Source organism: Marmota flaviventris, chromosome 14, assembly GCF_047511675.1.
Source record: "Marmota flaviventris isolate mMarFla1 chromosome 14, mMarFla1.hap1, whole genome shotgun sequence".
NCBI lineage: Eukaryota > Metazoa > Chordata > Mammalia > Rodentia > Sciuridae > Marmota > Marmota flaviventris.
Window position 1 is genome coordinate 5,962,875 of NC_092511.1, and position 26,057 is coordinate 5,988,931.

Genomic DNA, 26,057 nt, shown 5'->3' on the forward strand with positions numbered 1-26,057 from the left:
GGTGCTGAGGATCAAACCCAGGGCTTCACACGTGCTAGGCAAGTGCTCTACCACTAAGCCACAACCCCAGCCCTAGGCTGCTGTTTTAAACCCACTTTCAGAACTTTTAAAGTGCAGGTCACCTTACTAAAATATAATGTACATACCCCTGCCTTCCTGTGCTTTGGGGATTTTTTGTTTGTTTATGTTTTTGTTTTATTCTGTACTAGAGATTGAACCCAGGGACAGTCACGGAACCACATCCCCCGTCTTTTTTATTTTTTTATTTTGAGACAGGGTCTCACTAAATTGCTTAGGGCCTTGCTTAGTTGCTGAAGCTGGCCTCAAACTTGGGGTCCTTCTGCCTTGGCCTCCCTTCCCGAGTTCCTAGGATGACAGTCATGTGCCACCATGTCTGGCCCTGCCTTCCTATTCCTAAACAGCAGTATGATTTATAAACAGTTACTTAATGACACTGTCACGATTATGCTTTCAAGTTCCCAATTATTGTTTTTGCTTTAACCAAATGGCCACTGGCTGTGCTCCTAGTTCCAGTGTCACTTCCTTTCTCCTTCCTTGTAATGGCCTCTGGTCTGCTGTCTCCAAGCTGCTCTGCTTTTAAGAGCTCAAATCATGTCTTAAAGTTCCAGACAAGGAACAGTTAGCTCCCAGCACTCACCAGGGAGTACCCAGGACAGTGGCGTCTGCCGGGTGACGACTCGTGGTTCTTTCCAGCTGCTCTCCTGGCTCCTGCAGAGTCCCAGCTAGAGGTTGCAGGATGGGTGTCCTCTGTAGCCTGGTCTTCCTGGTTTTAACGTGGTTGGAAGGGACTTTGCAGGTCAGAAAGAGCAGGTGCAGTCAGAGGGTCCAAGACAGGTTCCAGTGCACGAGGTCCCGTTGCTGCCAGTGGAGCTCTGCTGTCAAAGTGATGCACAGTGTATCATCTTGTGAAAGAAGCACCCCCACCCCACCGATTATTTGAAAATCAGGATTTCAATGATAGTCAAATAGTTGAGACTTCATGATCCACAAAGACTAAAAATTTTACTGTCTGATCCTTTTTAAAAATTTTTTAGTTGTAGATGGACACAATACCTTTATTTTTATGGGGTGCTGAGGATCAACCCAGTACCTCACATGTGCAGGGCGCACGCTCTACCACTGAGCTACAATCCCAGCCCCCTGTCTGATCCTTTAAAGAAAATACCTGCTCTCCCCACACACACTCCCATGAGCCTGTGTAGCTGAGTGGCTACACAGGTAGCTGAGTGGCTACTGGCGAGGGGCAGCCTGATGGGTCTGCTAGTCACTTACCTCGAGAGTCGGTGCAGATAACAAATGAGGCTGTCAGGTGGGTGGACCCTTTGCTTCTTTGAAAGTAATAACAAAACCAGTGTTGCATTTCCTCCACGTGCATTCTGAGACGCAGACACCACTGCTCTTGGTGGGTACATTCTGGGCAGCAGAGGAAGCCTCTGATGGAAATGAGCGTGTGGGGGAGCGAATGCAGCCTCTGGCTTCTCCCGGCCTCTCCTGCTGCTCCAGCCCCTCCCACCCACCTCCCGTGTGGGGCTCCACCCTAGGTCCACTTAGACCCCCGCTGCTGAAAAGGCCTCTTCTTTTAGCCCATCACAGACCTTTGCCTCCTGTCCTTGTTTTGAGGACTGACATCTGGTGTCACACCTACAGATGGAAATGCCAGTTCTCAGCAACCCATTGACCCAGGTCTGCCAGTGGCAGGTCTGTGCGGATGACCCCATCTGCCATGCCCCAATTTGTGTTTTCACTTCACAGCTCTGGGTGAGCTGGACCCCGAGCTCACCGAGGGCCTGAGCTGAGGTCAGCCACGTGGGCAGAACCATGGAACAGGGGGCGTGACAACGCTGACCGAGGTGCTTGGCAGGTCCTGGGCCTGAGATTGAGATCTGGCTCCTCCTCTCACATGGAGAGACAAGGCCTAAGCAGGGAAGGGGCTGTACCAGTGGCTGGTACCCAGCTTCTAGCCCCAGGCCTGCGTGGACAGAGGTGCTTTGGAAGAGCCCTGGTTTTGGGATGAGGAACCGTGGGTCTGGCACTTTCCCTAGGCTTTTTGTTTTACAAAATAATAATAATAATTGAATGACTGACAGTGAATTCAGCTCAGGTGTTGAGCTTAAACACAGGTGCGTCCTTGTGAAGGGAATGAGGCTGGGCAGATAACCTCAGGTATCTGTGAGTAAGTCTGCTTTTCTCCTTCTTTGTAGGGCTGACAAACCGACCCCACTGATTAACAAAGGCCAGCCCAGAGGACCTGGTAATTATTTAATTGGGGGCTGGATTTCTTTCTGCTTGGCCCAGGGATGTGTATTTCCAAACAGATGGTCAACCCTGGTCAGGGCCCTGCTGCCCCCCACCTATGGCCATCCCACCCTCCTGGGCCTGGGCCTCCTGCTGCAGAGGCCTGCACCCCGCTCCTCTTTCCTGGGACCCCATTTGTGTTCCCACATCCAGCACCATAAAGGCAGGAGGTTCTTCAGCTTCGAGGGGACTTTTCCCTCAACACTTTACAGCTGAGGAAATCTGCTTTCAGACATGAGACTGTGGCTTAGAGTCATTGTTTACATCTTGTGGTTGCGATTGATGGGGCATCTTGTAAGGTTGCTTCATTTTGGCCCTAAAGCAGTGGATCTTTGTGGAACAGAAGCTCATGGTTCTCTGTCTAATGCTGTGGCCCTGCAGCCCCCTGCGCCCATGCCCAGGAAGTCACAGGCGGTAAGTGGATGTGCCTGCCCTCCTGCCCTGCTCTGGCTGGGTTCCACCTCCCCTGGGGCAGAGGTGGGGGGACTAGGGGCTTCTTCCTGGCGGTGGTTCATGACCTGGGCGCCTGGCAGACTTGGCCCTTTGGCCACAGCTCCACCCCAAACCCTGGCTGCTTCCATTCCCCACTCTGCTGGGGTCTCACACTTTTCTCTCCCTGGCACCTGAGCTGCCCTGAGAGAGAAGAGCCCCTCTTGGCCCCTGTAGGTTTCCCAGGCCTGGGGAGAGGACCCCAGAGACCAGAAGGAGGCAGGCACCCTGTTCTCTGCCCAAGAGCTTAGACTTTGGCCACACTAACTTTGTCCCTCTCCTCACACAGACCAAGTCGAAGCCCAAGCGGGTCAAAGCGCTGTACAACTGTGTGGCTGACAACCCGGACGAGCTGACCTTCTCTGAGGGAGATGTGATTGTGGTGGACGGGGAGGAGGACCAGGAGTGGTGGGTGAGTCGGGGTGGGCCTGGGGGGGCCTGGGAGCCTGAGAGGCCCGCTCACAGTGAGGTGCTCAGCTGAGCATCGTGCCCTGGTGCCAGCACCCTCTGGTGTCACTCTGTGTGGACAGCTACTTCTGAGGAGCCTCATTTATGCCTGGTGGACTCCTGTCTTGTTTAGGTGGGCAGGGCACTCAGGCTGCAGTTGCCAGAGCACCCCGAGGACCTGAAATGAGACCCCTGTACTAGGAAACCTCGACTTTGCAAGTTAATGATCCCCATGGCCAGAGCAGTATAGCGCGACCTCCAGTGGAAGGCGGCCTCAGGGCAGAGCCCCTAGGGCTGGGCTGGTCCTAAGGCCTCCTGGTGCAGGAGGAGGGTGGGCACAGGTCCTCCCCCAGGGGTCCTAGAAAATCAGACTCTGCCATTGATGGACTGGGGCCTGGCTGACACCTCTGTGAAAGGGAGTTGCCCACGGCCCTGTGGCAGAATGACATGATGACCCCCTGGAGAGGCAGGGGTCCTCAGCTGAGGTGGAGGATTCCATAACTGGAAGGAAGTACATGCATAAAGCGCCAGGTGGCCTCTGCCCCCTGGTGGTTACATAGGCCTGGCTCTGTAGCCTGGTCTCAGAGACCAGACAGCTCAGCTGATGCCATGGACACGATTCAGCGAAGTTGCTTTACTTTGTCAAATGCAAGGAGTCTTGACGCTGCCCCTAGTTGCCGTCCCCAGCAGAGCTGCCGCCCTTTTCCACCCTGAGTTCTCTGCCTCCAGGGCCTTTGGTCTCTCGGTCTTGTAGCACTGCCATTGGCTATGTCCACCCATCTTTCTGGGGCCTTGGGCCTCTGAGAGGTGAAAAGTGCTTATGGGTCAAGGGCTCCTTCTGTCTTCTTTGCCCAGCACAGGCAGCAGCAGGAGCCGCAGCTCTTGGTTCTGCTGGGCTCCAGGCATGTGGCTGGGCTGGGTAAGGAGCCAGTGGGCAGAAGGAAACAGGTCTGGTCTGGTCCTATCCCTGCCGACAGCCCACCGTATGGATGGGACTCCAGCCAGGTAACAGGCTTAGCCGTACAGAAAATGCCTGTTGTCTCCAAAGCCTTGGAGAATAGAAAGGTATAATGAAGAAAGAAAATGTTGCCCATAACCAGCCTGTCCTCCTAAAAAAACCCTATATATATAAATTGTAGCTGGACACAATACCTTTATTTATTTATTTACTTACTTATTTATTTATTATGTGGTGTTGAGGATCGAATCCAGTGTCTCACGCATGCGCGGCAAGTACTCTACCACTGAGCCACAACCCCAGTCCCACCACCATTTATATTTTGACAATTTTCTTCTAGGCTTTTATTTGCCTTCGTAATTTACATTGTTGAAATCATACTTGGGTCTAATTTATATAATCTACCCAGAGTAAAAAATAAATGGGTTTTTCTTGAAGCTTTCCACAAATGCATGGTGAGATTTAAATGAACACCTTGTCCACATCCTATGACTTTGCAGCCAACAGACTTCTGACAGTTTCAGAACTAGGGAGTGGCTCAGTGGTAGGGCATTTTAGCATGTGCAGGGCCCTGGTTCAATCCTTAGCACCCCACAAAAAAAAGAAAGAAAGAAAGAAAGGTCGAGACAAACTTCTGACAGTTTTTTTATTCACTAAAAATAAGCTAAGTGGGGAGTGGTGACCAGCCAGCACCCCGCATGCCCCCAGCATTACCCACACATCTCAGGGTCATGTGAGGTCCTTGAGTGTGGGAGCCACACTCTATTGCAAACATGAAGGGGAGCAAGAAAGAAAGAATAACGTTAACACAGCTGTTCTACCCAGTCAGTCTTTGGCAGCAGAAATCATTCTGAACACAGGTATCCTCTTCCCAGGCCTCCTTTTCAAGTGCTATAATGCTCTCCAAAGCTTCTAAATTTGAAATTTTTGTAACAATCCAAATTTTTATTCATTTCAGATTGGCCACATCGATGGAGATCCCAGTCGCAAAGGAGCATTCCCTGTATCATTTGTGCACTTTATTGCTGACTGAATTGCTACTGAACAAAAGCCTTTCCTTAACAGTTATGTTCTTGTTTCATTACTGGTACCAAAATTCTTGCCAGAAAACCCGTTTTCATCGTAGCTCATTTTCTCTCACTGTTAAGTTTTAAGAGTTCAAAGGCAATTTTATATATATTAAGTGAATTGTTTTTATAATTTGTAGTTTTCATGAAACATTGCTATACTTTTATTAGGAAAAACTGAATTTCATAAAAGGTGAACTGAAGTTATTTTAACTACATAACTGAGATCCTGCATCTGTAGGATGCATCTACTGCTAAACTTACAAGATGGTCAATGAGGAATATTGAAAATTATTCCTGCTTTCCTTGGCCCAATTCTGGAGTTGTGACCAGTAGCATGGTTATTATTTTAGGAAGCCAGTAAACTGCTGCTTCAAAAGTCCTGGACTCTCCTTAAAATGCCATCAGTTCACCTTTAAAGACACTTATTCTTTTGAAACCCACCCAGTGTCCATTTAAAGCAACTTGGAAATTTACATATTAGCCTTGTACTTTCTAGCCCTAACCTGTGAGGTTGCACCCATCACGGCTTCTGCATGTGTTTATGATCTGTTGTGAACAATCAAACTTAGCAGAACTACTGATGGGTTATTACAGCAAACAGTCATAGAAGTTCATGCCATTCCAGGAGGTTATATAAACTGCATTTCCTGAAATTGGTTAAAAACTAAGGATGATGGATTGCAAAACAGTTCCTTAAACTAGCTTCTATGCTGTAGGTGTTTTGGAATTTGCCTTCTTCAACTTCCCCTATCATTCAAGAAAGCAAATGTACACAAGTAGAATACTGTGGCTCAGACCCCGGAACAGAACCGCGTTCCCTGCTGTTTCCTGTAGTCACTGCCTTCCCTTCCTAGCTTGCGAGGACATTCACTCAGCTTAGTGTCTTGTATTTATATAATATGCCAACAGGAATGGTAGCAACACTGTAAGTCTTGAAATCTAACCTGTCCCTTTGTTTGTACTCAAGAGCATATCAGAAATCTGTAGGTCCCAGGTAATACAGTTCTCCCACACATCCCAGTTCTACTATCTAAGGCCATCATGTCACTCCTGAACGTACACTACTTGGGGAAGGGGTGGGAATTACGTTATATGCGGTAGAATCAAAACTCATTAGTTTAATGAACTTGACTGTCATACCTCTAGTAATCATGAGCATAAGATTCATAGTAGGATTATTGGAAATTTTGGCACTCTTTCAGAATAAATAGGCATGTGATGCCCACTTGGACTTGGAACAAAAGTAAAGGAATAAATTTATAGGCTTGGAAAGCAAGGCAAAAGTGCTCTTGTTGCATTTGTTATGATGGTACATTTGATTGAAGCAGCTTGTCTTTTTATTATACAAGACTCTTACGTGTGGAGTCTCTTTTTTTCCCCCCCTTGGCGTGTTTTGTTTGCTATGATCAAGGAAGACACAACAAACTGGAATGTTGTATGATGTAGTATAGCAATTGCTTTTTGCCTTTCAACATTCCAGTAAAAACGTGTTCTATCTGTAAGCCTTTTTTTTTTTTTTTTTTTTAAAGCACTACATCTATTTTCACTACTTGTTAATTTCTGTTGTTTGAACCCTTCACTTGGCCAACTTCTCATAGATTTAAGAGTGAACAGATGTATTTTGCACAGCGCACGTCTCCTAACTGGGGAACAACCTCCCGCATCTGTACCTTATCGTCAGCCTCTGACGACCTGGTGCCTGCTAAGCAATCAAGTTGACTCACACGAACATTTGAACTCCAGACCCAAACCAAACACCAGGTTCCCTGGTACATGAATTCCTAGGAAATATTTTTCCAGTCTACAATTTGGTGGTGCTATTGTGCAGTAATTAATAATACTTTTGCCAGAGGAGAAATTCTATTAATTTCCCTACTAGTATCCTTTCCTAGTTATTTGCTCTTTGCAAATTCAAAAAAAAAAAAAAGGAAAAACTGAGAAAGGAAACACTGTAGATATCTATTTAAAGTTTACGTTTCATAAACTTCAGCTGCAGGATTCTGGCATTTGGCATGCCACTTTTCCACCAGGTCTGATTTCTAGGGATGGCGACTCAGAAACAGGTGCACAGATTAGTCGTTCCTGTGGGACCTGTTAAGGGCGGATATGGACACGCAGCCTAGAATGCTATTTTGAGATGTATGATACTCAATTCATTAACTTGATTACTTTGGTCTAGTTGCAGCGCAACTGTATATATTGTATAACCTAAACTGATTCTTATTTTCATTGTCCTTAATGCAGTGATGTATAATTAGAGCATGTTTAATTCAAGTTTACTCTTGTTAACTAGTCATTTGACTGGAAAAAAAAATAAAGTACTTTTAAATGGATGTGGTCTTATTTTTAATCTTTAAAGTGTTAAATATTCAGTCCTTTTTTAAAAACAAATAAGTATACTAGTGCACTATTCATGAGATCCTTTAAACATATACGTTTAGCATGAGTAGTAATCTTTTAAAGTGCTCTTAACTCTGAGATAAACACGTATAATCTTGCCAACACACTCCTGAAAATTTACTTCATGTCTTAAGTTGACAGTGCCACTGTTCCAAGCCAGCATGAGCTCTGCCTGCCTCTCCCTCCAAACCAGTGATACCATGTCACTGGGAAGCCACATGGGGTGGGGTTCCTCAGTCTTCCTCAGGCATATCCTCCATATTATTCAGAGGGAACTTACATGACGCTTCAGTGTCAAGCTGATTTGCATTTTCAAATGACTGGATGGGGTTCTTTTACTCCCAGAAAGTAGATAGTTCATTGAGAGTCAACTCACATGTTTAATTAGACATATTTTAATACAAAAACAAATAGTCAATAGTGTAGACATTGCACTTTCTTCAGAAAATTGGAGCAGGGCATCACCTCATCTTTCTGTAATAGTTCAGCATTGCAGATTGAAAGCAGATGAGAGAAAACAGCTGGACTCTCGGGTGAGGTTGGCTTCCTTCGCCTGAGTGCAGAGTTCAGGATTTCTCAGAGGTTAACACGGCGTCAAACGCAGTGGACAAAACTTTGCAGATTGCCTGTGCTTGTTCCTGTGTTGCACAAGAAGGTGCAGTAAGAGTGGAGCGCACACGTCTCTTCCTAAACCTGGCCTGACCAGCAGGGGCCTCACCTGGCCCTTTAAACAGGTTTCTCTTCCAACCCTACACCTCAACATGTGCCCGTGCCTGGAGCTCCCCGCCACATGGGCCCCCTTCCTAGGAGCAGTGCAGACAATAAACAGCACTGTGCCTGAGAGCAGGGTGAGGACCACACACAGGAATGGAGGGAGCCTCTGGTGACAGAGGGCACACTCTTCCTCACCCACTTAATGTTTACTGAGAATGTTAGGTTCAGGCACAGGTGACTCCTGGACCTGCCAGAAATAAGCTGGCAGCCTGCCGAATGCCTGGACACCTACCTGGCTGCCCTAAGCTCCTGGGTGCACGCACTCATGAGGCCAGGCATTAAGTACACAATGGAGAGCGTTTCCCCAGCCCTTGAACAAGCAGTACACATATAGTCTCAGTTTGGGCACTGGGGGAATAAGGGGCCAACCACAGTAACTCAAAAGTCTTACCAGGCTGTGGCACTGATAGACCCACAGGCTGTATTCTTCATTACTTGCGTCTGTGGTCTTAAGAGCCAGTAAGCTTTTTCCTGCCCCGAGGCCGTCATCATAACACACCATCCGGATGATTAAATACAGAGCATGCCTGTGTAACACGTCCTGCAGAGATCAGGCCGTCAGAGAGGTCCTGGCTGTTTTCAGTATCAGTTCTAATGACATTCTCACAGGTGGGACATGGGAGGGTCAGCAGCACATCCTTGGATCTGACAGAAAGCAGCTGTGTGGCATCTCACCCCCCAGGACATGCTGGTGTGGCCAGTTAGGAGGCAGTGTGCTTCAGGCCCACACCTTCCCAACTCAAACCCAGGGCCAGGAACCAGGTCCAGTCTCATCTCTGTCCAGGCTTCCTAGCCAGCTGCTCTTGACTGACACAGGATCCTCAGTTTAAAAAGTCTCACTTTTATAATAGAGTGAAAATCACTCTATTATACTTCTGAGGGGAAACATCAGCAATCTTTCCACATGATACTTTACTGAGATTACTAGTTGCTTATGCTTTGTTGGCATGACTTTAACTTTTATTTATTTATTTTTTGATACCTGGGGTTGGGGTGCTGCGTGTACACAACTTACAAAGGAAGTCCCTGCTCACCCTAAGAAATGGTCCCATTTAAGAACAGCTGCCAGCCACTATGCACACAGGAGACCTAACTGAAAGGCCTGGATTCCCTATTTGCTAAAAAAGTTTTCCTTAATAAATGATATTACTTACATACTGATCTGACGTTGATACTTTTATCCCATACTTGGAAACTCCCATAATAAATTCTTCCTCCAGAGGAACAAAAGGCAACTTTCCATCTTGCTTTAAAGTAGAAATAAAATACGATATACATTAAAGTCTTAGTCACTTAGTATCTGGTTGTCACAACCACAAGCCCTTTAGCGAATGTGGGGTACACAGTAGACAACTTCTCCCCAAAAAGGCAGAAGAAAAATCTCCCCATCTTTGAACTTTCACAGTCCACAAATTGAGCTCAGTCTACTTCCTACACACTGTTCTACTCCTTTGTCTTGGTGTGAACCCTAATTCCAAACTGAGATATTTCACTGAGGCCGATGAGCTTAAAATGATTACGTAAGAAAATGAAGGTCTTGATTTAGATTTTAAAATACTTAAAAGCTTACATCAGTGCCAGGACATGGACTGATGGGGAAGAGAGGCCACAGAAACCATCCTTCTCATCATTTTCTGTCCTACCTAGAGGGCAAGATGCCAGGCTCTCCCACACCTGGGGCTACAGGAGAGGCTGCCAATGAACATAAACATGTTCATCAGCATTTTGAGCTGTTCAGAAATAAGTGAAATAGCACAGGAGGCCTGAAGACTGCCCTAGCAGATTACCTGGTTTTATATGCCTAATTTGTCTTCACTAAATATTGGCAGTCAGCAGATGTTCTGTACTGTAAATGTTTTTGCAGAACACTGAATCATAGTCAATAACTATCCAAACACCTTAACTGTTGGGCCACTATGATGTTATATTGAAAATTCATATCTCACAGTGAGTTTTAAAAACACTGGATAATAGTAATGCTATTGTTAATAATGGCATTTTAACAAGCAAAAATTCTATGGCTCAGGGCTGGGGCTGGGGCTGGGGCTGAGTGGTAGAGTGCTCTCCTGGCGCGTGTGAGGCACTGGGTTTGATCCTCAGCAACACATAAAAATAAAATAAAGACTATTGTGTCCACCTACAACTAAATATATATATATATATATATATATATATATATATATATATATATATATATATATTCTATGGCTTTATGAGAAATGTAGCAATCCTCATAGAAATGAAAATCACTCTATTATACTTCTGAGGGGAAACATCAGCAATCTTTCCACATGATACTTTACTGGTATTAGTAGTTGCTTATGCTTTGTTGGCATGACTTTAACTTTTATTTATTTTTTTGGAACCAGAGATTGATTCCAGAAGTGCTTAACCACTGAGCCACATCCCTAGCTCTTTTTTATATATTTTATTTAGAAACAGGGTCACATTGAGTTGCTTAGGGCCTCACTAACTTGCTGAGGCTGGCCTTGAATTCACAATCCTGCCTGAGCATCCTGAGCCACTAGGATTACAAGCATGTGCCACTGTGCCTGGCCGGAATGACTTTAAATTCCAAGCTAAGTGCAGGGATAACTAATTGAATTAGTCCAGGCTAAAGAATTTTCTGTTAAATGGCAAATTAGATTCACTTATTTCCTTCTAGACAGAAATAACTTCCTTTATTTTCATGAAGATATGAGTCATTACATTTAATATCCCCATGATTAAAAAGATTGTGCATACTTAAAATTAACTAACTATGTAAGCCTTGTTTTATCCACTTCCACCTCAGGAGTATACAGATCTTATGACATTTTATGCATTGACTTTATAGCTTTGATTTATCTTCAATTGCATTCTTAATTTTCCTGCATGATATATTTTTGAAACCCACTTCACCTCAATTCTCGTTGAGGAAATAGGGTGTGAAATAAGTAGACATGTTAGGTAAACAGTGCTATGAGTAAGTTTCCAAAGAGATGAAACTAGTTGTGGGGCAAACATCTGCCAGGTTGTTTCAAAGAAAAACCTATAGGGTGGAAGCAGTCACAACTTCTGTTCCTAAATAAGGATGTCGGTCTACACCAGGAAAGTGAAAAGCTCTCTGTGTGAAGGGAGAAACCCTTTCTGTGAAACTTGATCTTCAGGGCATCTTGTATAAACCAGGGCCACCAAGCTCTGGCCCAGGATGACAGCGTACTTCATCAAAAGACAGAAGAGTGCCATCCAGTGACCAAGAGCAAATGTATTATCCAAGGCCATGTCACCAGTTTGGTCTCATAACCACAGGCTTTAAACTGAAAAAAACAATCTTTTTTCTTTTTACCTGGGCAACATCTATATAATTTATCAGGTCTAGTGGTCCTTCCAGGACTTTTCCCTCAGAGAGTTTCAGCTTCTCAATGGCACCAACATACTTTACTCGAAATTCTGCACAAGTATCTAAGTTATTGTTGCTTTGTCCTAAAGGTGAAAAAAAAAAAAAAATTGTGATGATGAGACTTCAAAAGAAATACTTGCTTTGCAGGATTTCCTCAGTCCCTGCCCAAATCAAAAATAGACTTTCATTAGAATATGATCTTTAATTATAAAATTTTAAGATGCAAAATTTCTTGATGTAATAGGGAAGAACTTAACATTTCATTGATTTTTTTTTCCTTAGCAACTCACAGTGTACTAAATGTATAAAGACCTCAATATTAGAAATAAAGTAATATTGATAACCTTCATATCAAAGCAATGAATGGGAGAAAGAAAGGTCAACTAGACAACGATTCAATGATTGGGTACTTTTTGGTACTTGAGATTGAACCCAGGGAAGCTAAACCACTGGGCTACATCCTCAGCCCTTTTTTTTAATTTATTTTATTTTGAGACAGGGTCTAATTAAGTTGCTTGGGGCCTTGCTAAATTTCTGAGGCTGGCTTTGAACTTATGATCCTCCTGCTTCAGCCTCCCAAGCCACTGGGATTAGAGGCATGCACAACCATACCCAGCTGATTATTTTTATAATGCATAATGATGCTTATTTTTGGTTTCTATCTCTCTTCACTACAACTTTCTCTCCTGATTCAGGGTATCTGCTCTTTCACTACCATTTAGTCAGAGAAGACCAAGGTTTTGTTTTTTTTTCTTAAAGTAGATGGAATAATGCCAGACAAGAAAGTCCCTCATTACAACAACTGGTGTGCGCTGTAAAATCTAGCCAATACAACTTATTACAAGTGACATATGATACCCTGCTAAGAAAACATTATCTGATTACTTTTAGATTGTGTTGTGTAATAAAAAAATCACGAGATTTTTAAAAACTTAAAAGTGTCTAGAAGTAAAGATAATGGACTTTATGATACAACATTCTCTTTTTTAGATCAATTAGTCTATGACTATGATTCTATTTTAGAAAAGAAAATTAATATAAGTATTTCCAATTAGTTACCAGCTATTTATTTATAGAGCTTGGATAGGAATCACATTTTGATTTCTAAGGAGCTACTATCAGATACCTGCAAACAGTCTGTGAGGATCTGTGATAATTACCTGTATTCCTGCTGGTCATGAGCTAGTATATCTCCAGGTAGCCCTCAAGGTAAATGGCTCTGTAACATTTATCACCAGTATATTTGTCTTGTTCTCATAAACAACCTGAGTCCAGTATAATCCACTCTCTGCCACTCTAGTCCTTAAAATGATATTTTGAAATTCTAAATTATGGCCACATGATGTTTTCAAACATTTTTGCTCTAGGTCCCACAAAGAACACTTTGCACATGTGCCTGAGCCTAGCTCGAGGGCCTGCATTTTCACCAACCACACCACACCCTCAAACTGCATCCCAGCAAATTTTGGTCCATTTCTAAACTCTAGTCAAAAGTGGTAGAGGAAGCACATGTGGTGGTTTTCGCCTGTAATCCCAGGGACTCCGGAGGCTGAAATGGGAGGATAGCTAGTTGGAAGACAGCCTTAGCAAATTAGAAGGCCCTAGGTAACTTAGTGAGACCCTATCTCAAAAAATAAAAAGGACTAGCATGTGGCTCAGTGGTAAATCACCCTGAGTTCAATACCCAGGGCCAAAAAAAAAGGCAGAAGAAAGGAAGAAAACTGGAAATGCGAAAGAACTGCCATCTGGCAAAATATCCAAGCAGAGCCATCGATGCGTGGGGTCATTCCTCTTACGCACCTGAGCTTTTGGTGGAGTCTGTATCGAGGCTGGCCACAGTGCTGGATCGGGACAGGCCCCCAAGGCTGGAATCTACAGACTGAGGTGTGGAGAGCAAGTCAAGAAGAAGCATACACAGTGAGAAGCCCTGAACTCGCTGAATTCCACTACTAAACATATTCACATTATGCTGTTGAGCCAATACATATAAAATCAGGCCAATTATCCAGGCAGACGCACTGGAACAGATTTTCCTGAAGACGTACTCTCCAGCAAACATTAAAAACCATGTCAGTGCAACTGCTCATCCTATCACACAGCACCAGACACAGGTGCCATTGTCATCTTGGTCTAAGCCTAAGCCCTTCCCTCCACCTCCTTTCCAACATGCCTACATTTACGTCCTCCATGAAGATCTGCACCCTGCTTTCCTATTATTTCCACAGAACCTGAAATTAACCCTGTCCAGAAAGCCAGGCAGGGAGTGAGGTTTAACAAACGAGGAAAGAGGCCAGAGGTAAGTGACTGACCCCAGGTCACGTTTGGTAAATCCCTCAGGTCTTGAGTCATTTCTAATGTGGTGTCCACAATAGGGTCTTCCTGCAGCAGTCTCAGGCTCACCAGCAGGCCAGGCCTTAACCACCAGGGTTTACTGACCAACAAACCCTTAGGTCAAAGTTTAAAAATCCTTTACATAGTAGTTTTTCACCAGTGTGCTTCATTTCATAGATGTGTATAAGAAATAAGATCTGGGAAAACTTTCATTCAAAAGGTTTGTTTTGCATAAATTAAACCTATACATGCCTTCAAGCTACTTTTAAAAAGTCTTGTATACAGTTATTAACCAATCTCACTGCTATGTAAACATTGTCATATCCACAACAAATTCTAAAATCCGAGAGATGATACCCCTCATATCTGCAATTTCCATTATTTAAAAAAAAAATTAAATAGTGTTAGTTTCAATGAGACCATTCCTAGTTGTGTCCCATCTAGAGTAATAGATTTAAGAATTTCAGAAAAATCTACCAAGACATAATAAATTAAACAAAAAATGCGTAAAATGGACATGAAGATTCATGCAGTTGGAAGGCTGTGGGAGGCCTGCAAAGTTTATGCCTTCTGTGCAGCTCCAGCTGCAAGAATTCACTTCTCTCTGCTAAGTACGCGGCTCCAGGCCAGGTCCCCTACCTTGCTCTTGGTACTGATTTCACTACTTTGGGAACTGCTACTACTGTGTCGCTTTTTGCCTTTCCGAAACATTTTTCACCATAGCACGTGATCCAGAGAAGAGCCCTAGAAGAACAATGTTAGCAACAGCGACGTCAAGGAAAGCAACATCAGATCACTCTAGGCACTGCAGGAGTAAAAACCAATTCCTCCAACTCTCAGGATGCACTCCTTTACTTAAAATGGAAATACTTTCCCCTGGATACTCTTCTTGTTCATTCTTTTTTCCTATTAAATTGCAAAAAGCTGTGCTGGGTGTAGCTGCGTGGTAGAGGACTTGCCTAGCGTATGTGAGGCCCCAGGTTCAAACCCCAGTACCACGTTAAAAAAAATTATACACATCTAACAATAAGTTGAGAGGCAGAAACACTGTCCTACAGAGAAGCGAGGAAACATAGGTAAGATCGCGTCCTTGGCTGTTCAAGTTCAGTTCTCACTCTGGCTGATTCATGACGGGCACAACACGTGCTGAACTGCTCACCACCCAGGTGCTGGGATTCAGTTCCTGCTCCAGGTTCACACCCTATACTTGGTGGGACTAAAACAAGGCACACACCTCTCAGAAATGAGCATTTTTCTTGAAGTCTGGAAAATCTTTTTTATTTTTTAGTTGTACATGGATAGCTTTATTTACTCATTTATTTTTATGTGGTGCTGAGGATTGAACCCAGGACCTTCCATGTGCTAGGCAAGTGCTCTACCACTGAGCCACAACCCCAGACCTGGAAAACACTGACATGAAAACGTTCCCCCCCCACCCTCCCTGCTCCAGTAAGGCCAGGCAAGGAGATGACTTTAAGTGACTCAGAGTCTTGCTACGTGGATCTTTCCTTCCCCACACGTCTATTTTTTTTTTTTAATAATACCTTTCAAATGTTAGTGATATCTTCCCATGTCCTGGCAGCAACATTCCCCTTGGAATTTTAAGCTGCAGGATGTTGCAGGTCACAGAACTCCACCATACTGTCTCCTGGGACCTCAGCAACCTGTGGCACATTCACCTGTTCCACAGATGTTCCTAAAGGCCAGGAACATGTCACAGACTGCCTCATGCTCCAGGAAGGGAGGACATAATCTGTATTTTATGGATGTGGGAACTGTGACCCAACTTTCAAGAGAATTTATGAATAAGACAGCCTAACTTATTTTAACCAAAAATCTATCTCTACAGAAAGAACAGGAAATGTGCTTACTGTGGAAGTGAACAGGATTTTATTGTCTTCAAAGGCTCCACAGAGGGCTGTCTGCACCACAGTTTCCTTCCATTCTGACGGTCAAGGCTTTCAGAGGAGCAGTGCACCTGGTGAAGGAACGAGAATGAGGACATCAAAAGCCCCTGGTCTTGCACAGGTTTCTTTGTATTTGGAGACCCCACTCTCAGTCCACTCAGTAGGCCCCTGGCCATGCCTGACCACTGAGCCCAAGCTTTGTATAGTTAGCCTTGTCATCCACTTTCTTTCTATACTTTGCTATATTTATGGAAAAGATTTGATTCAGTCACTCATTCCTGAGTGATTAGTGAGCAACTCATAGGTGCTGGAGGTATATCAGAGACAAAGATCAAGCCTCTGACCTCAAGGGGTATATTTTTAAAGGGAGCAGATAGACCAACAAGAAAAACAAACATAAAATGTATTATTAGAGAACAATAGTTCCTATGAGGAAAGCTGAAGCAGGTTAAGGAGGAGGGAATGTGATCAGAGAAGAGAGGGGGCTGTTTTGGAGTACTGGGACTTGAACATGCATACAAGGGTATCCCACCACTGAGCTACATCTGCACCTCCAACACTGGCTTTTTTAAAAATATTTATTTATTTTTTAGGTGTAGTTGGACACAATACCTTGGTTTTATTTATTTATTTTTATTTGGTGCTGAGGATCGAACCCAGGGCCTCAGACGCGCTAGGCGAGTGCTCTAATGCTGAGTCACAACCCCAGCCTCCCTCCTCCCACACACTGGCTTTTTATTTTTATTTTTTTTAAAGAGAGGGAGAGAGAGAGAGAGAGAGAGAGAGAGAGAATTTTTTAATATTTATTTTTTAGTTTTCGGCAGACACAACATCTTTGTGGTGCTGAGGATTGAACCCGGGCCGTATGCATGCCAGGGGAGCGCGCTACTGCTTGGGCCACATCCAATTTCTATTTTGAGATAGGGTCTCAACAAGTTGACCAGATTGACCTGGAACTTGCGACCCTCCCTTCAGCTGAAGCCTGAATGAAGAAGGGCAGGTGACTGGTGGAGGAAATGCTCCAGGTATACAGGTGAGCATAAGGAGCCTCAGGAAGTGTGCTGGTATGAGCACAGTATGAGGCCAATGCAGCTAGGGCAGGAGAAACAGAAAACATGACAGAAGGCCTGGCAGGTCACGCGAACAATGTGGTTTGACTTGAGTTTAATAGGAAAACTAGAGGCTTTTAAAAGGCAGTCGGGGGCACGATTAGATTTCTGGTTTTAAGAATTACTCTGGCCACAGGTGGAAAAGTAACTGCATGGGATAAAAGCAAAACAGAGAGGTTAGATGGCTATTGCAGGACGCTTCAGAGGACAGCTTCTCAGTATGGGAGAAATGGCAGGAGAGCCTTATTCCCAGATCCACACAAAACTGGGTTAATGAAGCAGCATAAAGTACATAAAGTAAGTGGTCTTTAGCAGGTTAAAATGTTCGTATGTAACATTTAAACACAGGAGCCCTGTGGACACCAAAATCCCCCAATGCTCAAGCCCTTGATGCAAAGCAACACAGTACCTACACATTACCTATGTGTGTCTCCCCTCCCTGTACACTTTAAATCATCTCTAAATTACTTGGCATGCCTAATATATGATGTAAATGCTAGGGGAGTAGTGGTTATACCATATTATTTAGGGAAAAATGTCAAGAAAGTCTTACATGGTCAGTAATATGCAATATTTTGCAAATGTTTTCAATCTGGGGTTGGCTGAATCCAAAAATGTGGAACTCATGGACATGGAGAGCTGACTACACATATATACACATATTTGTATAAAGGCACTCCTGTAATGCCTTTGCAACTCCATAAGACTTGCTTTTCAACTTCGATCCAGGAGCTTAGCGCGGGGGTGGGGGTGGGGCACTTTGATATCTACTGCCATTTTGATGCATGTTCTTAAGAAAAACATTCTTGCCTTTAAATTACTCTTGCATAAAAATGAGGCCAAAGATACTGATTGTCACTTGGATGTTCCACAGGCTCATTAAATGCACAAAAATGTCTAAAGCTGAACACATCATCTTCCCCTCCAGATCTGCTCCTCCCCTCACTTCTCCCTCTTAAGAAATTATATTATTGCTGGTAGCAACCAGGAAATCCACTCACTATCCTTCAGTTCCCACATCTAATCAGGCACCAAGACCCCTTGTTTATACCTGCAGAGTTCTCTAATCCAGCTCTAGAACAGGCTCCACATCATCACTAGATAACTACACAGCTAATTTTTCAACATCCAATGGAAGTGGTAGATCCTCAACCTACAAAATGTGCAAGTATACAGGGTGTGGAATATAATTTAAAGAATCCACAAACCTACTGAGGATATTTCATGGATAAGTGGACTTGTCCTATGGGACTCCTTGCCACTCTAAATCTACCAAGACACTTCTTCCAAAAGGATTAAAATAATTTCTTTCAAACACAAATCTGAGACTACTAGCATGCTTGAAATGTTAGAGACTAAAGTCACAGTTCTTCCTCAGGACATGCATGGACCTCCATGACCCATTCCTCCCTGCATTTTCCACTGCACCTGTAGTTCATCTCTCAGCCATGCAAAGCTGCCTTGATTCTCCATAGCACTATGCTCCATGTTCCCACACTTTGCTCCCACATTTTCTCACTTGAAATGCTCCTCACATTTTAGTTACTGGCTATTATTTTTCATTTCAGGCTGCTTCTTTTCTAAAAAACCTCGGCTCTCCAGGTTGAGTTAAGGGACTCAGAGCATGAACATACACCTAATCACAGCATTCCGAACTGCTACCACTTATAATTCTATCTCCAAAGTAGCCAAAGACAGGGCTGTTACTCTCTGTACACCCACCGAGCAACAGTGGACTTGCTCTGTACACCCACCGAACAACAGTGGACCAGTTCATGAAGCCAAGAACTGGTTAGAGCTACAGGAACCGCTAACCCTTCACCTGACCACCACTGTTATAGTAGGACAACGTGTTCACAAGAGGTCGCCAAGGCGCCAAGAGAGCCAGTGACGTGCCCAAGGTCACCAGGCTAAGAGCTGACAGGCCAAGTTTGGGACCTAGACAGAGCCAGCTTCAAAGCTCTTTCTAGACACCCACCTGCGTCGTACATGTCACCGGTGCAAAGGATGCAACAGTAAACGACAGAACCCTTGCCCGACTGTAGCGATGCCAAGGGGAGAAGGGCAAGCGCGAGAAGGCAGTGCGCTTCTCGCCTCGCTCTGCCCCGGGCACCGCGGACCTGGCCCAGGAACGGCCCACAGCTCGGCGCTCCGGCCCCGGCGCCCTCGGCCGCTCAGCACAACAGAACCGACCTCTCGCATCCTCCCTCGCCCAACCGCTCCCCGGCCCGGGTGCCCGCATCTAGGACCTCCGAGGGAGGGCGGGTCCCCACGACACCACAGACTCCCCAGGGCCCCACCCATCCGTCCCGACAGCCGGCGCCGCCCTCGCGCCGCGTTCCCGCCACCGCCCGAGAGCCCGGCCCTGAACCCCGGGGCTCTCACCTCGCGGCCGTGGGCCCAACCCCGGGCCGCCTGCGCCTCACAGGGAGTTGGAGTTGGAGCGCCCAGCCGACAGCACCCACGCGGGTACTCCAGTTCTAATTCCAGCGCCACCTTTTCCAGCCCTCCTGCCCTCTTCTGCCAGGCCCCGCCCCCGAGGCGGTGCGCAGGCGCGGATTTCAGGGCCCGCCCCAGGTTCCTGGGCTCCGCGCGGCGCGGAACCCCGGAGGCGGCACCCCCCACCCCCCGCCAGCACTCCGGCCGGAAGTCGAGGGGAGGGGCCTCGTGCCGCGGGCGCCAGAGTGGCGGAAGCTGCCTCTGGATGGATGGGGTTTTGCTTGTGTAGTTGCTGTGGCTGTGCTTGTAATTCAGAAAGACTCCGGCGGCGTGTCCCTCACCCGCGCTCCTCCTCAGACTTCCAGGATGTCTGCGATTCCTGCAGAAGAGAGCGACCAGCTGCTGATCCGACCCCTGTAAGGGACCAGCGAGACCGAGCGTGAAGCCGCAGGCCCAGTGAGAGCGAGCCGGGCTTCGAGCCGGGCTCCGGGCCGGCCCCGTCGCCCCCACTCCAGCCTGCAGCTGCGGGCCAGGCCGGCCAGGCCCCAGGGGTTTGGAGCGCTGTTGGTCGGAAATGGCCTGCTAGGTTGAATGGGAATTTGCGTTGCTTCAGTCTTAGGGGAGGGTATGTTGGGGTTAAAAAAAAAAAACTATTTCATCCCGCCGCGTGCCTTCAAGTAAGAAGGGTTATGTGCACCTACCCGCACCTCGCACATCAGGGCAGGCCGAGAGGGAACCGACCGTGACTGGGGGGGGGGCCTGGGGAAGGCCATGACAGTGCAAGGAAGAACTAAGCCTCTCTCCTTTTTTTTTTTTTTTTAATAATTTTTTAGTATCAGACACAGTACCTTTATTTTGTTTGTTTTTATGTGGTGCTGAGAATCGAACCCAGTGCCTCACACGTGCAAGGCAAACGTGCTACCAACTGAGCTACAACCCAGCCTTAAATCCGTTTTTTATTAGCTCCAGGACGTGACATGGTGCCAAGATGTGAGAGAGGGGAAATAAGTTAGGGACTTGATGTGAGTTTTTACCTTCAAAGCTCCGACCCTGGCAGAACAAGGTAGGAAAGTGGAGGTGAGAAATAGCAGAGAAGTTACGGACAAAAAGTCAGCCCTGTAGTGCCCATAAGAAGATTGGTCTTTCAGTGGAGTTGGCCTTCTCCATTCTGGGATGTTGAGTAGAAGGGGAAATGTAAACAAAGAGAACTTATTCCTATAGATGAGCAATTTGTGCAAACATGGTTATTGTTCAGTATTGTATTAGATATTAGTATCATATGAATGTGCTTTTTTCAAAAAGTAGAAAGTATCTGCTTTACACATTCATTCAATAAGGATTTGTTGAGTCCCTACTGGGCACACAGCCTCAAGTCTTTGATGCTTAGTTCACAGCTGTCATTTTTGTGTGTGTTCTGTAAACATGGAGCAAGTGACAAGCACTACACCAGGCACTGAGGATACAAATAAGACAGAAGGCTGAGTTCATTGGTTTCAACATTTTGGAGGCAACTGGAGTGCAGAGTGGAAAGTACTGGCGAGAGTTTAGAAAAATAGGAGACAATTACTTGGGAGTCAGGCCTAAAATTCATTCTCTATCACTTAGTAGGACAGCAGCCTCACTGAATCTGTTTCCTTATGTGGGAATAATAATGCATATTGCAAGGAGTAAAGACCCTGGTAGGTGCTTATTAAATGAAAGCTCGTACAAGAGCACAGGTAAGCGTTGCACTAACTGCTGAGAGAGTATGAAAAAGGAATTTTTTTAAATGTTTATTTTTTAGTTGTAGTTGGACACAATATCTTTATTTTGTTTATTTATATGTGGTGCTGAGGATCGAACCCAGGGCCTCACAGGTGCTAGGCAAGCACTCTACCACTGAGCCACAACCCCAGCCCGTGAAAAGGGATTTTTTTTTTTTTTTTGGTGCCGGGGACTGAACTCAGGGGTACTCGACCACTGAGCCACATCCGCAGCCCTATTTTGTATTTTGTTTAGAGACTCACTAAGTTGCTTTGTGCCTCACAGTTGCTGAGACTGACTTTGAACTCACAATTCTCCTGTCTTAGCCTCCCAAGCCACTGGGATTACAGACATGCGCCACCGTGCCTGGCTGAAAAAGGAATTTTTAATATTGAAGAGAAAGATATTTCATGCATTCCTAGAAAATGGGATGAGTGAACTACATACCAAAGAATGAGTAAGAATTAAAGACAGTGTGAGAACTGGAGTGATACTGGCAGAGGACATGGCACACGTAAAAAAATGACATGGCAGGAATGTTCACAATTCATGGCTAGTATCCTCAAGGCTATGGCTAATAGGTTAGTACATGAGGTAGAACAGGTCTATCAGGGTCCATCATGTGAAGTCCCCTTATATTAAAGAGTTTGGGCATTTATTATGTCATTTAAAGGAAGCAAACAAAGGATTTTAGGCAAGCATGGGATATATTAGAAATTATATTTTAAATCACTCCTTGCAGTAGTGTAGCAGATGAATAAAGGGTGGATTTAGTAGAAGGAATCTACTAGAATGTAATTGAAATAATCCAAGTAAAATGATGAAACCTCTAATCAGAGAGATAAAGGACTTGAAAAGAAATTGTTTGGGAAGAGATGGCTTTGAGAGAGCATGGAAGTGAAATCTTTAGGATTTTCTAACTGGTCAGGTGTTACTGTAGGGATGGTTCTAGAATGCAGAGCAGAAGGGAGTATTCAGATAAGGATGATTGAGATTCCTAGGTTGGGCATATTATTCTTAAGGAATACAGAAGGTGGATTAGGTTTGCAGTAAATTTGGTTTTGTACCAGCTTTATTGAAATATAATTCACATACCATATAACTCATTTAAAGTACAAGTCAGTTGTTTTTGGTATATTTGCAAAATTGTACAACTATCACACTAATTCCAAAACATTTTCGTCATTCTAGAAGGAAACCTTGTACCAGTTATCAGTCTCACTCATTTCTCCCCAAACTCCCCTGTCCTAGGTAACCACTAACCTATTTTTCCTCCTCTATATATTTGACTTTTCTATATATATAAATGGAACCATACAATATGTGGCCTTTTGTGCTGACTTCTTTCACTCAGCATAGTATTTTCAATGCTCACAATTATTTATTTGACAAGCATTTCTTAAGATTTATCTGATCAGTAGCTGTAGCAGTACAGCAGTGAACAAAATAAAACAATGTCTTTTCTTATGAAACTCCCATTTTAGTAGTGAGAAATAAGCCACAGATATAGCAACTTCATGTAGCTGTAAGTATTATTCCTAAGTGATGCTGGATTGTGGTCTGCTATGAAGAACAAATTAGAGGAGGTCAAGAAAAAGCCTGTGAGAAGGCAACATTGGAACTGAAACCTAAAAATACAAAGAAGCCAATCTTATCTGAAGGCAGAGCATTCCAGAAACAGCAGATAGATGCAGAGGGCTTGTGGAAACTAGTTTGACATTGAATGTGAGGTTCCTGGCAGTATCCCAGTGTCAGGAGTATATATTAGAGACCTAGAATTAAGAAGACTGGGAATGTGGTTCTGTGCTAGAGCACTTGCTTGGCATGCACAAGGCCCTAGGTTCAGTGCCCAGCTCTGCAAAAAAGAAAAGAACCTGGACTACAAACAGGCACGCTAGTCATGGACACGTCAGAAACATGAGAATGAAGATCATGAAGTTGAGAAGGCCAAGGAGGGAACCCTCAGCATATCAGCATTCAAAAGCAGGTGAAAAACTGGGAAGGAAAGGCAGCAAGACAAGAGGGCATGAGGCCAAAGGAGAAGTGCTCAAAGAAGGAGCAAGTAGTTAGGGGTGACAAAAGCTGCCAAAGGAACAAGTAGAGAGCAAATATGGAGGTTTTCTCTTAACAGCAAAGAGGTTTCAGAGAAGTGGTTGGTAAGAGTCAGGTGATGGTGAATTGAATGGATGGAAAGTGAGGAAATGGGGTCACAGAATATCCAGACCTTTTAGGAAGCTGGCTTCTCGTAGACTGAAGAAAATGAAGCAGAAACTAAAGGAGATTAGAATTGAGGGATTTTAATTTGAGGATGAGAAGGGCTAGTATGTTTAGATTCTGATGGCAAGTGAGGAAGATGTCAGTGAGATAGCAGTGTTCAGTCCAGAAGGAAAGAGAATGTAAAGCGTAGACTCAGGGTGAAGATTTGCTTTAGAGAGAGACCTGTTCTAAGAGAAATGGAAAAAAGCAAAGATGTTTGTGAGTTGGTAAGTGAAGTTGGATTATTCTTTTTTTTTTTTAAATGCAGATGATGGCCCATGCCTCACAAGAAGAGGAGGATAGTAGAGGGTTGCAAAATTTAGGAAAGGGGAGAAAGTTTGAACTAGCTGGAAGTTAGAAGAGAAGTCTGAGCTAGGACCACTTAAGAGGCAACATGGCAGGCCAAGAGTACATGGGCGCTCCCATGTGTGCTTTGATTTTCTTCATTATTGGCTGGCTCTCAGTTAGGATCCCAGCTTGGGTAGATCCATTTCATGTCTGTGTAGTAGACTGGGTTCCTTGAGGTCAGGGTCCCTGTAGAAGGCATTTCTGTATCCATTTGGACAGTGTTTAACAAGTGCAAACTTAATTTTGAGTTTTGAGTGAACTATGAGCTCTTGTGACTGGGAAGTGGCATCAAAGAACCTTAAGGAATTGAAGAATGTGAGATTTAAGTTAAGGTGTGCCTAGTGATAATTGGAAACTATGGTTGCTTTATGAAGATAGAAATGAGAATTATTTAAAACATTGGTATAAAATATATGAAAAGAACAAGATTTAAGGAAAGGGAATTGAAATTCATAGTATGAATAAGTATGTAATTTTAAGCTATTTGGTAGATGCTCATTATGATCTTAAAGAAAAAGAGTGTAAAGTACTATGACTTTATACTTAAATACACATTTAAGAGTATTATGTAATCTGCACAATTGCTAGTTCACATTTTAAATACATCACAAATTAATCCTAACATTCAGAAGATTGAATTTAAACTTCAGGTTTCTCAGAACTATACCACTCTTGACAACTGCAAAATCCCTAAACTCTCAAGGATTACTTTTCATCTTTGTTTATGTGGACGCTATTCTTTCCTTACTTTGTAGTTTTTGTAGAACTTTCATCTGTCTTGAAATATTTAAGTGAATGCTGACAACAGTTGGGATACAGTTTAAATTATTTAAAAAAATTTTAAATTTTTTGGACTCAGTTTGATTGTTTTTATCATTTTTTTCTCTCCCCCTTGAATGTTTACAGAGGAGCTGGGCAAGAAGTAGGAAGATCATGTATTATTCTGGAATTCAAAGGAAGAAAAATAATGGTAATTATGGTCATGATGGTGGTGGATTGAACCTGGGGCCTTGTGCATGCTAAGCGTGTGTGAGGTTAAGAGTGTGGCTCTTTCTATAGTGGGTGTTAGGTCTTTTCTAATAGACCAGTTATCTGTTTAGCTCCCGGAAAAATATAATAGTGTATATAATCTAATATGAATAATGTTAATGAGAAGAATTTAAACACACTTCACTTGGTACTTTGTTAAAACATTAAATAAACTAAGAAGATACATTCCAAGATTATAAAATGGTCAACTATATCTGATGAGCTATTGTTTCCTGAAAGCACCCCCACTTCCATCCCCAGGGGGTCTGGCCAAGCCAGCTTCCCCACCCTAGTGGAAGACAGCAAGTAATGGACTTCACTGAATGTGCTAAGAGCTCTGGCCACCTGGCAGCATGTGGTGATTGAGCCCTGGATTACCTAAGTAGTTAGCCCCTCTACTTCTCTGAGCCCACTTCCTTGCCTGAGAGGTAGAGGGATTAGAAGAGATGGTTTTGAGGTGCTTATTTGAAAGGCAGTGGCTCATGTTCCTTTGGTTTCTCTTCTCTAATTCTCCCAAACTTAAAAGAATGGGTATATGTCAGACATTGGCACCTTTTTAGTCATGCATTATCTTGATTTAGTAGTAATACCCTGTAAGGTAAGTAAATCCTCAATGACCTGCCCATAGGAATTTGTCTTCTAATGCCTTTTCTGAGCAGGGAAGAGCCCCATTTCTAGTTTCTTCTCACAGCAGTCAGATCTGGTGGTGATTCGTCTGTGGGCTTTTAAAATGCCCACCAAAAATGCCCACCATTTTCTGATTCAAATTCTGATTTGCTGAATGAGAGTTTTCATAAAATATGTAGCAGATGATGTCTCTTTTTGTCTTTCAGTTGGACTGTGGAATCCACCCTGGCTTAGAAGGAATGGATGCTCTTCCTTATATTGATTTGATTGACCCAGCTGAGATTGATCTTCTGTTAATTAGTCAGTAAGTTTTTTCCTTTAATAACAATATGGTTTTTTGAGGGCTTTGACTGTCAAGATTATTCTTTACCAGATTATGAGATTTCGATTTTTTTTTTTTTTTCCTTTTGGGTACCAGGGATTGAATCCAGG

General features: G+C 44.1%; 3 protein-coding genes across 10 annotated transcripts in view; 2 read left to right on the forward strand and 1 right to left on the reverse strand.

Annotated features, from left to right (window-relative positions):
* Positions 1–7,613, forward strand: part of Asap2 (ArfGAP with SH3 domain, ankyrin repeat and PH domain 2) — a 154,344-nt gene extending 146,731 nt beyond the window's left edge. For all 5 annotated transcript variants that reach the window (XM_027937816.2, XM_071601322.1, XM_071601323.1 and 2 more), the window contains 4 exons: positions 2,223–2,272; positions 2,639–2,730; positions 3,095–3,217; positions 5,169–7,613. In XM_027937816.2, the coding sequence (XP_027793617.2) occupies positions 2,223–2,272; positions 2,639–2,730; positions 3,095–3,217; positions 5,169–5,243 (340 nt within the window). In that variant the 3' untranslated portion in view covers positions 5,244–7,613. The remainder of the gene's footprint in view (positions 1–2,222; positions 2,273–2,638; positions 2,731–3,094; positions 3,218–5,168) is intronic.
* A 446-nt stretch (positions 7,614–8,059) lies between these two features.
* On the reverse strand, positions 8,060–19,724 carry Itgb1bp1 (integrin subunit beta 1 binding protein 1). Of its 2 annotated transcripts, none has more exons than XM_027937887.2 (8): positions 19,569–19,724; positions 16,039–16,145; positions 14,807–14,911; positions 13,637–13,715; positions 11,783–11,919; positions 9,609–9,701; positions 8,846–8,995; positions 8,060–8,318 (listed from the first exon to the last, which is right to left on the reverse strand). In XM_027937887.2, the coding sequence occupies exons 3-8, from the start codon at positions 14,876–14,878 to the stop codon at positions 8,247–8,249; spliced, it is 603 nt and encodes a 200-aa protein (XP_027793688.2). In that variant the 5' UTR covers positions 14,879–14,911; positions 16,039–16,145; positions 19,569–19,724; the 3' UTR covers positions 8,060–8,246. The 2 variants fall into 2 exon arrangements, with proteins under 2 accessions (XP_027793688.2, XP_027793689.2); XM_027937888.2 differs by lacking the exon at positions 19,569–19,724 and adding an exon at positions 19,162–19,418.
* Positions 19,725–19,845: 121 nt separating this feature from the next.
* Positions 19,846–26,057, forward strand: part of Cpsf3 (cleavage and polyadenylation specific factor 3) — a 35,815-nt gene continuing 29,603 nt past the window's right edge. The window contains exons 1-3 of one of the 3 annotated variants that reach the window (XM_034636018.2): positions 19,846–20,038; positions 24,876–24,939; positions 25,832–25,929. In XM_034636018.2, coding sequence (XP_034491909.1) covers positions 19,989–20,038; positions 24,876–24,939; positions 25,832–25,929 — 212 coding nt within the window. In that variant the 5' untranslated portion in view covers positions 19,846–19,988. Of the gene's footprint in view, positions 20,039–20,186; positions 20,248–24,875; positions 24,940–25,831; positions 25,930–26,057 lie in introns of those variants that run through there. The other 2 variants (XM_027937829.2, XM_027937830.3) reach the window with 2 other exon arrangements.

Bases quoted from the DNA above. Each gene is read 5' to 3' on its own strand.
- Itgb1bp1 (XM_027937887.2), bottom strand. From the start codon at position 14,878: ATGTTTCGGAAAGGCAAAAAGCGACACAGTAGTAGCAGTTCCCAAAGT. The intron at 8,996-9,608 runs GTAAGTAATATC...TGATCTCTGCAG, and splicing joins TATCAACGTCAGATCAGTAT to GACGTGTTACACAGGCATGC. The intron at 8,319-8,845 runs GTAAGACTTTTG...TGTGCAACACAG, and splicing joins TCTATCAGTGCCACAGCCTG to GAACAAGCACAGGCAATCTG.